Source organism: Aristolochia californica, unplaced genomic scaffold (genome assembly GCF_029961685.1).
Source record: "Aristolochia californica isolate CCGP_79_NKW_82.1479 unplaced genomic scaffold, dmAriCali1.0.hap1 SCAF_10, whole genome shotgun sequence".
Taxonomy (NCBI): domain Eukaryota; kingdom Viridiplantae; phylum Streptophyta; class Magnoliopsida; order Piperales; family Aristolochiaceae; genus Aristolochia; species Aristolochia californica.
Window position 1 is genome coordinate 30,578,636 of NW_027181771.1, and position 19,782 is coordinate 30,598,417.

Below are 19,782 nucleotides of genomic sequence, written 5' to 3' on the forward strand. Positions count from 1 at the left end.
GCAGAGCTACACATGAACTTTTTTTTTTAGGTTTTTAATTACTGCTCTCTCATCTCAAATTTGGATAGAGCTTCTTTACAAGGACTTTCAGATTTGACTTAAATTCAGCTTGATAACCAATACAAGAGTTGTGTTTTAATTTTCTCTTTGAAGTTCTCTCTTTTTTTTCATTTTAATTCAGATGAAAGAGTTCATTGCTTTTGTCGTACCTCTTTGTCAAAAAAGGACCTTTCTTTAGACATTTCAACCTCTTCTTTAGTAATTTTTTTTTTCCTTACATATTTGTTCTTCCAAGCTATCTATAGCTATCTATAATGTGTTTTCTGTACTAACTTCAAGTACGTTTAGGTAACCATTGAAACAACCAAGCCGATAGGAAGATTGTCTTGATGGGTCAAGATTGTTTAAAGGAATGGTCATTACTTTCCCTAAAAAACAACAGAAATTAGTGTGAACAAATTAATAAGCCCTAAACCCTAAACCTTAAACCTTAAACCCTAAGCCCTAAAACACTTAAAATCATTGTTCTCTGATGATACTTATGTTGAACTGTATCAATCAATTTCAGACTAAAAACTAATTACACAAACTGTGATGATACTTAAATGTATATTTATATTGTCACCTCTAAAATCCAAGACATATCAGCCCTTCTGAACCAGTAAAAGAATTTAACCGTTAGAATGAGGGAAATATCCAACAGGGGCATGATGTGAAAGCTCTTCCGAAGGACCTTCCTAGCACCATTGAATTATCTAATCCACCATATCATTTTCCACAAAAAACGTTACCTCTGAAGAACTATATTGACATTGAAAAAATTAATCCTTCCCTTCATTGTTATTCAAGTAGTATACAAATTGATATGAAAAGGCGATGTACCCTTGTAATTCAAAAATATGAGAACCATTTTCTGGCAAAATCGACATTCTTTCTGTATGTTATGAGAGTAGGATCTCTAATCTGACTCTCAAAGGAAACCATGAACCTTCCTCCTTTACATTACAACAACGGCTGCCATAGTAAGCGAATTTACAAATTTCAGCTGTTGAAATTTCCCAGAGCAGCATTCTCATGCAGAGCTTCGAAAAAATCTGAGTTAATGGATTTCTGAAACTGTCCGTATCCAAGATCGTGTAAATAAAACAGCGGCAGGGAGACGACTTCCATCAGGTTGTATGTTTGGTGCTGATTTAATACACTCCAGTTGAACAAAATTGTTATGATGACCATAATGTCAAGACTCTATCAATCATCCTCATCTGTGAGCAAAGAAAAGGAGAAGGGTATGAATTTGTAGCCGTCTCCATGGTAGAACTTGTTTTGGAACTCAACCCAGTGGAGACGCAAGGCATGAAGAAGGGCACTGAGGGATTCCATCATCAACAATACGAAAGCAGTGGCAAAGGCAAAAACTGTGAGCCCCACTATCCGAATTACAATGTTATTGTACCTGTTGGTCATGATCAAATAATTGTCAACCACCAACTTGAGGCAGGGAGTAGTCAAGAGTTCATATCAGGTTATGCTTTAGGATCTTCTTCGTGTACAAAGGCCTAACTGTTAAAACATTGGCCCACGTAAATATGAACCAATGAACATATCAGAAAGACAAAATGATCATTTTTGTTTTTGAACCCACAGCACTTGCTAAAAAAAGCAGCAGAGACAATCTAAAATTTTGAAGAAGCAGTATCTAAAGAATCAATCCTATTTTTTGTAACTACCAACAGAATCAACCCAAATGGAAGGAAAGCTACACAATCAGAAGAAGCAGAAAGGAGGTTTAGAAGACCAGTCCAGGCTCAATTCTGGTTGCAGTAAGATAAGGACGACCACATGCAGCAGTTTTGGGAAAAAATTATCTACCAAAAGCTAAAGAACATTACCCACCCCCAAGCAAGGAGTAGTAGCTTCTCATAGAAAACGGTTGACAACTCTGAGTGAGCCAAGCTGCACAGTTAAGAAAAAGATAGTGAAAAACAAGCTTTAAAAGAAAAAAGATTCAAATAATATCCAAATTAGTTTGGAAGAGTAAGACATGCCTCAAAGCCCATAGTCGCAGATATGATGCAGTATTTGAGACAGCACCCAAGACAAATTCAATAGAATGTATCATTTGATGGACAAACACTTCACCGAAATTGAACTCCTCATGCTTTTGCCGTGCAGAGTCAGGCTCAATATCAAGATCTCCCTCAGAGGTTCCAAGTATACCATAAGTACGACCTTGAAATCTCTAGTACCACAGATGGAAATTAATAGAATTCAGATATGCTAATTTTGAAAAAGAATAGCATGGGGGCATCCAGAGCTCTTAAGTAATTCACTTTTAAAGTAAGTTAGCAAGATATGAAAAGTTTGAGGAATATCCAAATTCTAATCTACCTCAGAGTGAAGTTTCCTCAAAATGAAAGGCTTCGGGAAAAGCATCCAAGGAACTGCAACAATAGCCAAAAGTAACAATATAATCTGCAAAAGAGGAGATGGTGTAAAATCAACCAAACAAAATCCTACAGAGAATATACAAAAAAGAGTAATAAATATTAAATAAAGTTAGAAACTTAACCTGGAAAGGTCTTTGTCCCCAGAATAACTGATTCTCACCAAGATCATCAGTGGGACTCAAGAACATATAAATCATGACATGGTATAGATCAGCTTGGGACCCAGTGCACCACTTGATGACAATTAGAAGTGCAAGATAACCAAAAAGACTATTAAGAAAGATCATCTGCGGCACAAACTGGTACCTGAAAAACAAAGAACATGTAATTTGATATTATTTACCCATTCTGATTTAGAAGAATACTGCCTATAAGAGAAGAATTACAGAAAACAACTGAAAGCCACCTTATGTCCAAACTGCTCCCGAAAATTTTTGCATTGAAATAGCTCAACATAATTCCTAAGTTCATCTGAGCTACACCAAACAAAATGGACATCTTCATTTTGAGGGAATTCAGGAATGGCAATTCAGAGCGGCTTCCACGCCAGCTTGGATCCACTCCAAATGGGTATGGTTCCTGGACTTTGACTAGACCAACCGTGTGAGCATCACTGAGCAAAGAACATTTAATAAGCTCATGTTTAGAACATATGTACCAGTATCAATTACTGACAATGTACTACACTTGGAGGAAACAAATCAAGACATCATCAATAGATAAACAGCAGACAAGCCAGTTCTGTTAAGACTCTTTTTTTTCTTTAATGAAAAGCATTGTGCTAGAATTTGCATCACGGTTAGTTTCCCTTTGCTGGTTCTCTTTCACAACTAATGATGCTACGAAATTTCAAAGAACATTCAATCTTGAAAACAATGGGACCTAAATCATAAGAACAATAATTTGCTTCATGAAAATCTTACTTAAATAGTTCCTAACTGAAGGAAATCATCTTGAGATCTCATGTTTTCACTTATTGGAGAGAATGTCTTCAAGCGTATGAGAGTACATGCGTATATGAAGAGAGAGAGAGAGAGAGAGAGAAAGAGAGAGAGAAGTCAAAACACCATCACCAGACAAACCACAATTCTACTATTCCACTAAACAGAATTAGTTTCCTTTGCTGGTTCTCCTTTCCAACAAATGATGTTAAGAAATTTTCAATAGAAAATTTTATCTTGGAAAAATTGAGGCTCCTATCATTGGTACAATAATTTGTTCCATGAAATCTTAGACTAAAAGTTTCAAATCATAGAGCAACCCATCGAGCTCATGTTCCCCACATACTCGAAGAATGTCTAAATTCTTTCTTGAAAACATTGAGACCCCAGTACAATAGTTTGTTTCGTGTAATGTCAAACTTACAGGAAACATATCTAGCTCATGTTCTCCACTTATTCAAGAATGTCTCCATACCAGTGTGTGTGTGTGCGCGAACACGTAAGAGAGAGAGAGAGAGAAGCACATAATTATACTTTATTCAGAAGAGTGACTTTCCAATATTGAAATAGAATCATGGAATCATCATATCTATTCTCTTACTAACAGTTGTAAAATGAATCATGAAGATGGATACTTGCAGCTGTCCGCAAGCACATATTTAATGACCTTCACACAGAACAGTATTGATCGATCAAGTCAATAAAACAACAAGCAGTACATCTTTAAACAACAAAATATTAATAGAAGGTCAAAAAGGTTAGTTTATAGCATGCATGGATAGTTGAAAGTTCAAATATTTTTCCCATGATTCTTTGAACCTAAAGTAGTATCATATAAAGTTTCCTACAGAAGTTTGTGTTAAAGTAACATTAAATAAAATAAATTCTACCATAATTGCAAGTATCAGGCCAAATTGAAATTCTGAGTTCAGTACAACAAGGCTCTGCATTTATGCTTCACGTATTTCTAAAACAACGGACCAAAGTATCCAACTAAAAACAGTAACCTTTTTTTCTTTCATAATGAAATTCTCATCATTCTAAAAAAATTTACCTGCAAGTAGGATCTCGACATCTATAAGCAGAAGGACCAAATATATGAAATGGGACAGAAAAGAACTCGTTGTAAATCAAGCCACAATAGATTGAAAATATGGCCATCAAAAGGATTACATAGCGTCCACCAAAGGCCATCTCCATAAAACTTCCAAGTTTCTGAAAGGAAAGTGCACACAATATTGACACATTAAACCATCTTCACTGAGATTTTTGAATGAACTTAAAACTTTGAGCGTATGTCACTATAAACAATAGTAACTGGAAGCACATATTTTTGTGGGAATATGATCTGAGAAGAGTACAGGAAGCAAATGAAAACTGCCTTATGCCATCTAGGGAAACTTAAAGAATGTCCAAAAAACATTTAGAAACCCCTGCAACAACCTGTAGGAAGCTTTACCATAAACTCTTTAAAAATATCAATGCAAATTTTATAGTGATGTGACAGTGAAAATGCATCTTGAGGAATGTTTAGGAACTTTTCTTATTAACGAAGATAACCTTCTCATAAACCTGGCAATGTGGCTGTATGTAGAGCCATTTTGTCTCGCGAAAGTCAACTTCTTTGGCTTTCATGATTTGGTAATTGCTAAAATCTTATTTAGACCAAATGGCGATTCAAATTTCCAAAAATATTCCTCTTCAGAAGTAATTATTAGTTATTCCTCCAGTTTGTAAGGCACCAAGCATGTACATATCAAAGTCCATAGTAGCTGCATCTAGTAAAAAGCTAAAAAAACCACCGTCGGAGAGAGGGATCACCTAAATGTCCTATCAAAATGAAAAATTGTTGGAAAATATGATGTAATTAGAGTCTAATTAGTCTATTTTTTCTGTCTCTTCTTCACTCTTACTAAGGTGAAGGGTATAATTGTAATATTGGTATTTTTATCATTTTTAAATAGAGTTTAAAGGGGAGTGTTTGGACTAAGCCCATTACCTTATTCTTCCTCCTCTTTTTTCCAAATTCATCACTCTTCCTCTTCTCCTCCTAAAACCTATTCTCCACAACTTTTTTTTTTCTCACCCTGTAATCCTCTTCTACTGTGATTATACATCATGAAATCCTAAGTTTCAACATTGTATCAGAGCAGGTAAATATATGAGATGAAAAAGGAGAAGAAGATGGAGAAGAAGGGGAGGAAGAAGAAGAAAAAAAAAAAAAAGAGTTTCTCATTTTTCCTTTAGTCTTCTTTCCTGATTCATGTTTTTCCTTAGATTTTTAACCCTCTTACAGTATGTTTCATATAGCAAATTATATACCGTTGGAAATATATTTAAGTCTAGTTTCCAACTCAAAAAGAATTGTTGAAATCAGATTTTTCTAGAAAGAGAAATCGACATCTGAAGCAACAAAGGTCAAGCAGCTGAAAGCTTCAACTTTTGAGCCATTTTATGCCATTAATAACGAGACTTTATATAGAGAATTATATATCAAAAGAAATATCTGAAAGTCTATTTTCTTACCCATTCAAACAATTCTCAATTTGATTTTTTTAGATGGAAATACCAATCTTGAAAGAGTCAATGGTCATGCTGGCCAAAACAGAGTACTCAGTTCGGCCAGATTACAGAGTCCGAAATCTATCAGATTATTTATCTCAAAAGAAGTATATTTTATGAAGAGAAATTATATTTGGATGAAAGGTATTTAAGTCTAGTTTTAGAAGGAGAAAATTTAATGCCAATCTGATCTATATTTAAGGAGATATTCGCATTAGAAGAATCAAAGGTCATGATCTGTTGCATGCGAGGATCCGAATTTTTTGCTTCACTTTTGAGTTGTTGTTATTGATCAACAATATCAGGAAAGTATCTCATGATCTACCCTTTCATAAAATTTCCTTGATTTATTTGTCAAAGAGTAGAAGTGTTCCTATTTTGAATTATGGCAATTTCCCCAAAAAAAAATAGTTAATGGAAATTACAGAAGTATCTATGTATGGAGATTTTGATATAGGATCAGATCCAAAACGTGTGTTTCTTCTTTGGTTATGAGAAATCCTTGTAGCATATTAACAGCATGTTGGAGTAGCACTCAAGGTACTTATCCCCTTATGAAATGACCAGCCTCGCTCAGCCTATCATTCGTGAAATCTTTTCAAGCTATAACTGGTCTAGCCTCAAGCTTTGCCTCGATTTTTTTATCTTGTCTTTCAGAATCGGTTTCATTCTGTAATTACATCTCTAAATGTGGACTATATTCAGAAACAAAACACTTATGTCATTGGCTGTTGATTAGTTGGTCTAATATGGTTAGCTCTTGGTTTGGTGTTTGCATTAATCACTGATGCAGTAAGGCTAGAAGCAACATCCATTACTGTTTTATTCACTCTTCTCTGTTTTTTAGAAGACCTTGTAGCTCTCGGAACTAGCAGCATACAGTTTTTTTTTTTTTTTTTTTTTTTTTGAGAAGATTAACACTTGGTTCAACTTATTGGCAGTTTATTACTTGGTTCCAGCTTATTATTTGGTACACATCTTCCTTATTCAAGGATGAACTTGTTATAGATTATCTCATGTGTCCTTATTAATCTGAAGGACTTTTACTATTTACCGGTTATTCGCTGCTATATAACAACATATTTGGTATATGTTATTTGGGCATTGGCTCATTACAGCAACAACTATAATGTCTTTTTGATTGAGATTATTATTGAAGAAGAACTCCTCGATTGCTTGCCTTGGGTTCATTATTTACTGACTATTGTCGGCATTGATTCATATGATGAAGAATTTGAATTACTTCAAAAACTAAAGCACATGATGGCCCTAACTTCTTCATCTTATTTTTTTATTGATCCCCCATTACCCTTTTATTATTTGGCAGCCTTCCTTCTACCATCCTTTATTTGACTCTCACTTACCCCTTTGGCCAACCCTTTTGGAGAGTTGCTTTAGTTGGTGCCTTTTATATATATATGGGTGTTTTAAGTCCATTGAGACTTTTTTTTTGTTGAGCTATATTAAAAAGCTCAAAAGAGCAAGATTACAAAAGGGGGGCAACCGTCCCAAACAATGAAAGATTGTTGGGAGGTTCCAAATTTAGATAGTCCATTGAGACTTTTTATTGGTACCCTTGGGTTTTTTTATCCCCATCTTGTGTATGACAAGCATTACCCACTTGTATTAGTTCGAAATCATTTGAAGTTGGTTTCAGCTTATGTTTTATCACCCATTTCTACCCTTTGAGAGCTTGTGCCCGGTTTCGTACTCATCCTTGGGACACCGTGATGGATGAGATTCATCACTGCCATTACCTCCCAGCTTGGAGTGTTGGAAGATATGATGTATTTAGAGTGTCATTGATGTAATTAGTTTATGTTTTTTGTCTCTTCTTCAGTCTTACTAGGGTAAAGGGTATAATTATAATATTGATATTTTTATCATTTATAAATAGAGCTTAAGGAGGAGGGTTTGGACTAAACCCATTACCCTATTCTGCCTCCTCTTTTCTCCAAATTTGTCACTCTTCCTCTTCTCCTCCTAAAACCTTCTCTACACAACTCTTCTTCTTCTCACCCTTTAATCCTCTTCTGCTATGATTATACATTATGGAATCCTAGGTTTCAACAAAAACAATTAGATAATTCAAATCATCAATATCTATTCCAACTTTGAGCTCTTTTTCAAATTGAAACAGTGGAACTTGATTAAACCATACCTGCGATCCCAGTTTTTTCTCACGCCCAATCAATAAAAATGCCCCCAGTAACAAACATATCCCATGGCCCCAATCCCCAAACATCACAGCAAAAAGAAAAGGAAATGTGATAATGGAGTAAACAGCTGGATTTGCTTCTTGATACCTAGCCACACTGCATCACAAACTTGTACTATAAGAATTGTGCACCATATAGATCCAAATAGAATATAGCAAATCAGGCTTATTCAGAAGTTTTTTTCAACAATAAAGTGATCACAAGAATTATTGAATATTCAGAGAAAAAAAGAACAGTTATTCTGCAGCTTCAACTAAATTTCACTATAATAGCTCATGACAAGCTATCAGGACAGAAGGCTGCATCTGCCATTAAAGAAAAATGCCTACACCTTTATCGTAGCAAAATTTCATCGCTTGAAGCATTGTATACATGATCCTGAAAAACATGCACTGAAGTAAAGATTTGGGCTTTGGCCAAAGATAGTTGCTACAGGAAAATTTCTCACGAGTCATGAGAAATTATAGAAACACAAGCTTAGTGTTTTTTTAATGGCAAAAACTTTAGTAAGAAACAAACAGAAGTTTGCAAGGCTGAAGCCAAATTTAATAATCAACTAAGAAATTTACAACAAGACTAGGCTGAGAATTCCCTATCTTCACAAAATAATCTGCCATGGAATTTGCCGATTGTAGGACATGAGACCAAATTACCTCAAGAGATAGATGCAAACTCAACATGTAGAAACAGCTGGTCAAAGCTACAAGGAATACCTGCCACCCCTCACCCAGGAAAAAAACTTTGGAATCCCTCTCAAAAATCACCGGAAGAGAAACATCTCTTCTATAAGATAAGGCCATTAAGAAGGCCATGCAATTCGGCCATAGTGGAATAAGCATCTCACGAAAGGCCCAGTTAGTAGAATCAGATTGTATTCATTTTATTATATAATGATATCAATATCCAATTGACTTGGTACTCTTTTCTTTAAACAAATTTTGTTTGACATTGTTCTTTAAAAAATATTTCTAACATTTAATGGGCAGAAACTAAACAAATGCTGATATCTAGCTCTACATATGGAACCTGAGGAAGAATAGTTTCTGAGAATCAAAGCAGAAGCTAAAAAGAGAATCATTAGACACAAAAGTATGTCCCTTCTTGAAAGATTAAAAAAATCATATGTAGCACAGAAACAAAGCACAAAGCCGTCAGCCCTTATATAATGTACAAGCCCAGAGACAAACCCATATGCATCAACGATCTCCTGATATGCATTTGTCAACCGATTAGTTCTGAAATAAGTTGGAGGAGACTCAAAAGCATCCATTACATGAAATATTGTTCCAACTTGTGAATTGCTATCAAATGTCGCACGTTGTAGTGCTTCCTGAATCTGTTACACCAACAAATAGTGTTAGTTACTTGACCTATTAAAGATAGTTATTCTCTATGGAAACATGAGGATAAATATACAATGCAGAAACTACAATTGTCCACGTTGGTACCTGAGGCTTGGCAGAAAAAGGGCACCAGCCTTCCCCAACTAGACATTTTTTTGTGACATCAAAATTGAGCATATTTAATTTATCATAGACAGCTTTCTCTCTTCTTACCTGTAATAAGAACATAACAATTTAATACAATCCCTTCTTGTCAAGGAAAAAACAAAATACAGCAATCTACCATTCCTCCATTGATTAAATGTGACCAGATCTTTCTCATACAGTTGACATACCATAAGAGTCCACTGTTGCAAATGAAAACCAATGGACGAAAGTGCCTGATTTCTGTGACGAAGCCCAGCATCCAAAGTGGCATCCAATTCAGAAAGACGAGATACGACCTGTGCCCAAATTAACTCAAACCTATAACTAAAATGGAAGAGAAGTTTGCAATATCAAAGTAAATTAAAAACATGTTGCCGATACATCTCAGAATTCTGACAAGTTTTCTAATTTTTCCATAATCACCTGAAATTGAAGACTGGAGCTATATATTGTTTTGACTGCCCCATACTACTAAATAACTTCTTTTTTTATTTTTGAAAAATGATGATTTCATTAAAGGCCAAAGGCAAGCCACATAAGAGGGGGAGATCATGACAATGAGAGATTGCTGATTTGCACCCTTTTCAGCAAGTTTGTCTGTGAAACCATTTGCACATCGTTGAACATGAGACCATTTATAGACATCATCGGAAGCTAATTTATAATCTCAAAGAAACTCCGAAGCTGACGTCATGGGGGCTTGTAAGACTTGGAGAATCTCCTTCAATTTCCAATGGCTCAGTAAAGTACAGGTGGTAGATTCGTAGCCTATGAAGAACACCAATGATCTCTACTGAATTGGAGTCAAGAGTTCCCCAATGGACCAGAGAAGGATAAACGTACACAACCACTTGATCTTCCAAAAACACCTCCAAATCCTGCAGGATGAGGATTACCCTCCAAACATCCACCAAAGTTAGGCTTTATATTACCTGAGGGTGGAGACCATTAGGAGGTGTTTGAACAGTTCAATCCAGACATACTGGACAAAAGCCGCCAGTCATTTCTTAGGAGATCACCAGAGACACCTTCAAAGGTAGGTTTTGTGCACGCTCAAGCAATGATTTGTTGAGCAGCATCTTCAATCAGCTGCTGAGTAGAAGAAGTCTTGCTGTTAAAGTGTCTTTTGTTCCATTGTTCCAGATAGACAATGGAATGAAAGCCAGACATGCTTTCTAGAGCAATTTGCCTAGGCGAGGCAGGCTCAAGGTCAAAAGTTGTTGGATCTGCGCATCAGAGAAGTTGGGAGCACACACTGAAAGTTGAAAAAACTCATGGAGTGAGTCTCCATAGGCTTCGGGCTGCATTGCAATGTATCAGCAGATGATCCACCATCCTCCATGGAGTTGCAGAGGGCATATAAGGTAGAACCCAATGCAATCCCCCTTTTCTGAGATCATCAAACATGAGAATTTTGCTTCTCATGGCACTCCAGGCAAAGAATTTCACCTTGGGGGTACCTCAAACAACCAAGCCAAAGCTGCAGGATGGCGCAGAGTTGGCTCATGAATTGGAACACACCCACTTCTGACCACATACTTCCCTGACGGGGTGGGGATCCAGATAAGAGAGTCACTGACTGCAGGCCTGAAAATGTGGCAACTGAGGTTGGAGAAAGGAGTACAAAGCTCATCGGTCTCATGCAGGTTCCATCTGAATTGCAAGTTCCAAGCAGTTACAGTTCCAGAATTTGAAATCTGCCCGTCAACCGCATCAGCAACGAGTTGGTTTGGATTGCTTGAAATGGTGAAGAGCCTTGGGACTCCCTCACACAGGGTTTGTTGTCAAGCCAGAGGTCAGTCCAGAGCTCCGTTGAATTCCAAGCACTAGCAGAGAAGCAGGGGTGTTGAGCTGAACAGTAAAGTAAGGAGAGGTGATAGGCAGGAAACCCCAAAAGGGAAGACTTTATTACAGTGAGTCTTCCCCGCTTTGGATAAAGTTTTCCCCTTCCAGGCAGACAATCTTGTTTCCATCTTCTCCATCACTTATAAAATAACAATTTGAGCACTTTTGAGTGTGGAGGTTTGACGCAGGATGAGCAGTGTGTGTGACGCTGCAGTGAGGGAGAGTGGAGAAAGTAGAGGGAGAAGAGGAGGAAGGAGGAAGAGAGAGAGAAGAAGAAGAAAAGGGAATTAGAGGGCCGAGAGCTGGGAGGGAGAAGAAGAATAGAACAGTGAGAAAAAATTTCAACTTTCATTCATTCAATCTGATTTCCAAACATCAAGGGTTTAAATAGGGATCCAAAACCCTAGGACGTTTCAAAATGACCAAAATACCCCTGACAACAAAACGCCCCTGGACAAATAAAACAATTACTTCTAAAAACAATAAAAATTATAAATAAATAAAATAACAATTAATTTGTCCTAAATGCCTCACTCCCCAACCACAGCGTGATGGGTCTTGTCATAGTCCGATGTCTTCGAGTATAGACTCGTGTAATTGGTGGCACATGAGGGGTGTCCTCACCAAGGTTCTTGACTTTACTTCGTTTTTTTTTTTGGCTATTTAGAATAGTCTCACATAGATATAGGATTAAAAAATCCTATGTTTATTATTTGTGAAGAAGCCTTCAAACTTTCACTATTCACTACAGGATGAACTTCGACTTAGAGTAGGTACTTATATGCAGGCCTCCACCCAAGAAAAAAACGCCCGCAGATGCAAGGAGTATTAGAATAGTCTTATGTAAATCCAGGATCAAAAAAATATTGTGCTTATTACTTGGGAAGAGACGTTCTAACTTTAACTAGTTATTTTAGAATGGAATTGGACCTAACTTTAACATAGATGAATACATTTAAACAAGATGTCGAGAATGAATATGCTTTAACCAGATGTCTAGTTTAAACAAGTAGACTCAATATCCGGTTGAACTGGCTGATAAAACAAGGCCATTGCACCAGATCACTGTCCACTTATGGTTTTAAAACACCACTTCTCCTCATATGAAATGTTATACCTGAAGGAATAAAAAGTGTATCCTCTGTACCTCTCGAGTTATTTGCCTCTGTTTAGTAATGTCTTCAGGAACAGGGTAGCAATTTGCACCAAATGCTTCACATATTTTCAGTATTTTAGATCTGGCCTGCTCCCCTGAAAAGAAAACCACAAATATCGTTTTTTCAACCTGCAAAAACACAAATTTGTTACAATATGCAAGAGGATGATGAAGTTAGTCTTAGAAAAGGCCACCAAAATTATGCGAACTTTTTTTTCTTGAAAATATGGATATGATATAAAGAGAGGTAAAAATGTATAAGAGAACCCAAAGGGTGACTATGTACAAGGCAAGGGTGAACCTATCAGCTAATGTCTAATGTCTTGCTTGATAAGTCTCAGATTTAGAGGTGCTGATATGATACTGAAATGTCTTGCATTTATCTTTCTCATAATTTTCCCCGAGACAGGACACAACAGTCTAACACACGATAAGTATCAATCAATTACATATCCAATTTTAAGAGTCACAATAAAGTACCCAATACCAAGACACTCACTCTTGGTACAATGAAGCCCAAAAGAAACAGCTCGTACAAAAGGAAAGAAAATACACAGTGTATACAACAGACCAGTAAAGCCTAAACTTGATCAAAGGAGAGAAAAATCTGACCACCAGCCATTGCCAGGTAACTCCACTCTTTACCAAGAAATCAGCCACATAATGGGCTCTTTCCCCCACAAACATGAAGTATGGAGCTAATTCTTGCAATCTCTTCAAAGAATATTAGGACACACCATGGCAGAAAAGTTGTTCCACAAATCCCACTCTTGATGATCATGGAGTCCTCTCACACCAGTTCTAAGTCTGACAAAGCAGAATTTATCGCTCCAAATTTACACAAGAGTATACAAGAAGGATCCCACTATCCATGCTGTGACCAGCCATCTTCCACAGGTGGGTTACCCATTGAGCTACCACCAAAAGCAAACCACCTCATTCTTAGAATCTGAGGAGGTCAGCACTGAACTCAAATTGCCTTACCTAACAATAATAAATGGATGAAATGACGGCAACAACTAGCTGACCCACCAAAGAACATAATAAATTATCCCTTTTTTATCAAGCTCTTGTCTCAAAGGTTTTTGCACCCTCTTTTTACTTTTCCCCAGATAATTTCACAAGTCTTATTTTCCAAATAATACAACTAATTTTTCTCCCCAGTGAATAAGGGGGTCACAGGAGCCAAGCATGAAAAGAAGAGGGAAAATGAAAGTAAAAAGACCTCCAAAATTAGCAAGAAAGACTAACCTACTCTATAGTTAGCTCAGAAGAAAAAATTTCAATATTTGTAGGTACAGCAGTCTTTAGACTTTTGATTCTAAGATCACAGCAAGAATTCATAAAGAAATAGAAGACAACAAACCATTTCAGTAGATACTGTGTCCATCACTTTCACATCCGCGGGTGACTGTTTGAAGAGCATATTACCCCTTGTAGCACGAAAAAGCATTCTTTCAAATCTTAAAGCGTTTGGTTTACATATTATTCCACTAATAAATCTCAGCCCAGCCGTACTTGGAGGTTGAGGTTGCATTTCCTGTCATTCATTACATGTTTTAATAGATGATTTTAAAGAAAGAGAAAATGAAAAAAGGAATACCTTTTCAAGTAAACATGCATTCTCCCCATAGTCTTCTTTGGCATAAATATTTTCATCTAATTCTGTCTCCTCTGCAGATGTGTGGCTCTGAGCTGAAACAAGGAAGCCACCTGCCTGGAATCAAATGTAAGTGAAGGCGCAACAAAGTCCATATAAATAGGAAAGATGGAACCAAATCTAGTGGAGACAAACAGAACAGAAAAACTGTTGAAAATACATCTGAAAAGAAAATATTTGTAAATATAATGACTTGAGCTTATATATTGAGATGTGTTCAACAATTAGAAAGTAAGATGCACATTATGACCGAACAAGAATATCTGAAAGAAGGAAACAATTCCCAGATCAAGGACATGAAGCGCTGGCAAGTCAACTTATCCAAAGAGCACTATTAGCAAACTGGGAGCTTCATCACATAAAAAAAATTCTTTCTTTATAAAAAGAAAGTATACACGTGACAAAAGAAGTGAATGAAGCAGAGAAATCACAGGAGTACCTTCTGCACTACCAACTTGAATTCCAGAAGTTCATTATAAGTTTGCCGCAGCTTCTCACTATTTGCATTCATTTCAAGAAGCTCAGTTTCATGTTCTGCAAGTTGGGACTGGGAGAGAAGGGGAAGAGAGGGACGGAGTACAAGTGGAGGTCCTTATTAGCATTGCCTCTACAGTGGTTTTATCCAGAAAGAAAGATAACATTAAAATATGCACCTCTAGTTCCTCCAAGTCAATATTATTCTGCATAGGAGGATGGCCAGAAGACAGTACCCCAGCCTTACTGATTTGATCTTTGAAAAAGCGCAACTTCCGTGACATCTCCGCACATCGTTTAACCTGTCAATTAGCTATCAGCAAATCCTAAGTGAACTATAGGAACAGAATGTGGAGAATAAACTCCACAAAGTTAAACTTTGTCAATTAAAACTCCCTTGACTTAAATATTCTTTGGAAACTTCATTCAAATTTTCATTGGTCATATTGGGGAGTCTATGGGTTTCCGTAGTGAGGTCTTGGATTCAAGTCTAACCAGAGGTATTGGGCATAGTGTGTGTGAGCAATCAATATTCAAAAAAAATATTAATGATAAGAACTAATAATAAAAAACTCAAAAAAATCAACTGAAAATCATTTGACCACCTTGAGTCCTACAAACTATCCTATTGTTGGGGGAAGAAAGTAGGGTAGGTTCCTGAGCCATCATCTCATCCCCACCCAACACGAAGAGGGCGATGGGAGGCCCTGTTATGGACTCATTACGGTTTATTTGCAATTTAAATTCATTAGGGGTTTATTTGTAATTTCTATTCATGAGGGGTTTATTTGTAATTTGTTGAACTTATGGCCTTTGGCATGTTTTCTCTACCTCCCTACAAAGGCCATAAGTTCAACAAATTACAAATAAACCCCTAATGGATAGAAATTACAAATAAACCCCTAATGAATAGAAATTGCAAATAAACCCCTAATGAATATAAATTACAAATAAACCCCTAATGAGCCCATTACATGCCCTCCCTTTTCAGTCCTGCACAGTTGTGAGAGGAGAGGTAGCCACCACCACTGCCCATTTTCTCACTGCCAACCTGGCATAATTGCAAGACGAAAAGTGGCCACCACCTCCCCTTCCTGCCTACAGATCCTCCTCTTTGTATGAACCAATAATGCGAGGAAGTGGAGCTCCCCAACCCTTCCTCCTCGCTTTATGCAGGAAAGAGGAGAGAGGACAGGGGGGGGGGGAGCGGGTGGCGCTGGGGCTCTCCCCGGTCTCTGGCAAACATGGGGAGTAAGCAAGGCCCAACTCCCCTCTCTCCCCATCTTTCTCACACAGGTGAGGGAGACAAAGATGGGAGAAAAACAGACCTTCATCCTCATTCTGCCAGTGAAAGCTATCACTGAACCTCGCCTGAACCCAGGTCTTTCTCCTAACCCCATCCCTACTCTATAGAGTGTGATGGCTCACCATCTCCACGTTAGGCAAGAGCAGGGTAGGGGGAGTTCCCTATTTAATCAGTTTGGCACCATCCCTACCTATGGCACTAATATTCTAATGTTGACTTTAGCAACACTAGTTGAGAAAAATCATACGATACTAGTTTTTGCATAACAGCTAAAACTGGAATCTTGTAAATTATAATTCCTTACTACAAAGAAAATATTTTGTTGTGAATAACTATGTTATCAATATTATTTGCCTTGATGATGTCATACCGAATAAAATGGAATATAAGTCAGGATAATATACACAGGTTACTACTAAATAAGAACAAGATCCAGAGCCAAACCTGATTCACAAATGTTCGCTGAAAAGGGCTTTTATCAGCATTCAACTGCCAAAGTGCAAACAAGGACATCTGATAAGTAAAAAAATAGAAAAGATAAAAACAAAAATCAAGCATGCAGATATATTGGATATGAATTATATACAAGAAACTACATTTAGATTTTTATTTAAGAAAGAAATTGCAAGTTGAATTAGAGTATGGAAGTTTTTTTATTTCTTTTTGTGAATGTGTACTTCTTGGTTAATGCACTTCCAAGAGAGGCTAGATCGATCTCTCCAACAAGATTAATGGAAGATCATGTACAAAGATAATCACGACTATTTGCAAATGACAATATATATACCTGAAAAATATCCAGCCTACGGGAGTGTAATTTGGTGGAAACATCAGTAAATTTATACACAATATCAAACATATACTAGTAAATCTTTTTTTTTTCTTTCTTTTTTGTGGCCAATGAATTAGTAAGGTCAACATGTGTTTGCCCACAATAAGTTAGACATCTCCTCCTATTCAATCATTCAATGAAGAAGCAAGTCAAGTAGATGTTATGGATAGTGAGAATTTTGCTCTCAGCTTTTTGTTTTCTTTCTTTTTGAGAAAAATCACAACCAGGTATTGCTGCCCCAGTTTCCTTGGTGAATTGACTCAAGGATGCCAGCTCTATGAAGACGTGAAGGAGACTCAAAAAAAAAAAAAAAATCGCACTGTGAAGACAGGAATGAACCCCTCAAAAAAATCACATTTGAGTTTGGGCATTAGTAGCAATTAGGACCATGCAACTCATTTCTTTTCTGTATTGAAATTTTAGGATCTTTGTACATTTAATCATGTCTGCAAGATTTTGTTTTCTGCACATTTTCTACTGAAATTTAGGCAACACAATGGAACCTGACATACATCAGTGTGGAATATGGTATAACGTGGTTCACTTCAGAGTTCATCCTGATCATAGTTTGGATGTTCCCAGCAAAGAGGGAACCTATCACGGGTCAGCAGAGAACAGATTGATGGACAACCTTAGCTACCAATCTTTTTTTCTTTTTGGAACTATGGTTATTGGAAGCGCTGGAACCAAACATAAAAGACATGATAAAAACTTTTATAGATAAAAATGTCAAATTAATAAATGGAATTAGAACGCAGACAACAAGAGTTACATTTCTACCCCCTCCAGCTCATGTAAACCAGAACGTTTTATATATAGAACTACTTCCCCGTTGTAGATCTCATCAAAATTCACATACACACGCCACAACGAACCGATAAGCGGTAAGAGCCGTAAGAAAAAATCATTATCAACAAATAAAACATAAAAAGAACAAGATCTCAATCACCAGAACATCGAAGTAAGCAAATAGAAATCAGGACGACAACCAAAGAGACGGGACAGCAAAATTCGCCGAGAGATCTAAGAAATGGCATTCTTACGTCCTTGAATTGGATGATTCCAAGTTCGCCGAGATAAGTAATGGCTCTGTGAGCAGTCTCCGCGGGGATGATAAGCTGAACGCAGCTCATCTTCTCCGAGCGAAGAAAATCCATCTCCGGCAAGTCCCGGAAAGACCGCATTTTCCATCAACCGGACGCCAAGCCAACTCCTTTTCCAAATCTGAGAAAAGTCCCGTTCCTCTGTTTCCGATATCTCAATTTTCCTGCTTCTCAACAGCCACTGTTACGGAGAGAGAGAAAAATTCCCGTTACTTTTTCACAACGACGAGCAATTTGCCTCCGCGGAAAATACAACAAGAGATGAGGCACCAAATGCTGATGAAGAACTCCCCTCGGATTTGTATCGTCAAGCCTACAAAAGTGGCCAAGAATTTCCAATGGGGCCTGGTGCGGGTCCGTTCTGCGCATGAACCAACCCGACCGACACGCGAGAGTTGACCTCAAAAACATCGGTTTGCTAAACTTTGTTTCTTTAGCGTCAAGGGTCAGCCCCTTATTTATTTCACACATACGATAGACCAACCATGTGATGCCTACATCAAAGTTAACAAATTCAAATTTCGATTCTACTCCCTAGAAGTGTAATATAAATAGTACACTGACCTAGGGGTAGCTTCGAACCGAGCCATCTTGCGAGTGACTCGAGCTCGACTCGGTGCCGGCTCGGTTCGTTTCGGTATCCTTGTATCTCGAGCCGAGTTCGAGATCTGGGATCGGCTCATTTAAAGTAACAAGCCGTGCTCAACTGAATCCAGATTCGACTCGTGAGCCAGCTCGTTAACAAGCTAAGTCGGATCGGGATCGAGAGCGGGAGAGCAGAGGAATGGGAGCACGAATGAGAACGAGGGGGGGAGGGAATTCTTCCTCCCCTCGTCACCGTCGAGCCCCTCCCGTCAGCTGTTGTTGCCACCTCTATCGCAGTCGACAGCTCCTCATCGGCCGCCTTTGTGGCCGTCCGTTCAATTTCTTCCTCCCCTCGCCTTCACCTTTGTTTCCGTCACAGCCACTTTCGTCGTCGTAGCCGTCATCCTCGGCGATAGGTCCTGGCTAGCACTGTAACCCCCTTCCCTCTCCGCGGAAAACCATAACCAGATACCTAAGTTTAGGGGAGAACTCCCCCCCCCCCCCCCCCGCACGAGCTAAGATGATTTTGCACGACAATCACTCGTGCGAGATCATAAAGTGAAAAAAAAAAATCCTTAAACTTTCCTTCCTCATGGCTCTTTAAGAAATTGAAAATACATTTTGGTTGAAATAAGTTTTTAGAGACTATTAGTGTCTCATTTTTTTATAAATATTTTTCTAATTAAAAATTCTTATTAAAAATGTTAGAGTTTGAGTATGGGTTAAGTACTTGGTTTTTCGTTACCTAACAAATCGGTCTTTTGGGTAGTATTGGCTAGGCGTTTGACATAGTATCAGAGTCAAGCACCATGTTCCGCGTTCGAATCCAGAAGGGCAGCGGTACATAACCCGAGAACGGTGGGTTTTAGAGTTTGTGGTCTGGGTTAAGTACTTGGCTTTCCTCTACCTAACAAATCGGTTTTTTGGGTAGTATTGGCTAAGCATTTGACAAAAAAATCATATAATTTTTTAAGTAAGATTTTTCTGCCAAGATGGAGTAAAAAACCATATAGAAAATTTTTGAATAAGTATTTGACAGTTGATGTTGTAATACTTTTAGCATGAGGCAATTTTCATTGCAATTTTGTGTTTGACATTTTATTTGATTAAAAATTTATCGATAAGTATAGTAATATATTAGATTGATTATTAATTTTTATTT

At 37.5% G+C, this 19,782-nt stretch overlaps 1 protein-coding gene across 1 annotated transcript; it reads right to left on the reverse strand.

Moving 5' to 3' along the window:
* Positions 1 to 782: 782 nt before the first annotated feature.
* Positions 783 to 18,289, reverse strand: LOC137935780 (V-type proton ATPase subunit a1-like). Its single transcript, XM_068780230.1, has 18 exons — positions 17,976 to 18,289; positions 16,545 to 16,589; positions 14,974 to 15,096; positions 14,760 to 14,867; positions 14,264 to 14,377; positions 14,027 to 14,200; positions 12,652 to 12,789; positions 9,848 to 9,955; positions 9,618 to 9,725; positions 9,357 to 9,505; positions 8,112 to 8,265; positions 4,443 to 4,603; positions 2,854 to 3,060; positions 2,570 to 2,753; positions 2,389 to 2,472; positions 2,046 to 2,239; positions 1,894 to 1,953; positions 783 to 1,453 (listed from the first exon to the last, which is right to left on the reverse strand). Exons 1-18 carry the CDS (start codon positions 18,114 to 18,116, stop codon positions 1,249 to 1,251), a joined length of 2,457 nt encoding a protein of 818 aa, XP_068636331.1. The 5' UTR covers positions 18,117 to 18,289; the 3' UTR covers positions 783 to 1,248.
* Positions 18,290 to 19,782: the final 1,493 nt, after the last annotated feature.

Coding starts and splice junctions, on each gene's coding strand:
- LOC137935780 (XM_068780230.1), bottom strand. CDS start 18,116: ATGCGGTCTTTCCGGGACTTGCCGGAGATGGATTTTCTTCGCTCGGAG. Junction 14,868..14,973: donor TTGACTTGGAGGAACTAGAG/GTGCATATTTTA, acceptor CTTCTCTCCCAG/TCCCAACTTGCAGAACATGA. Junction 8,266..9,356: donor GAGATCGTTGATGCATATGG/GTTTGTCTCTGG, acceptor TTTGTGATGCAG/TGTGGCTAGGTATCAAGAAG.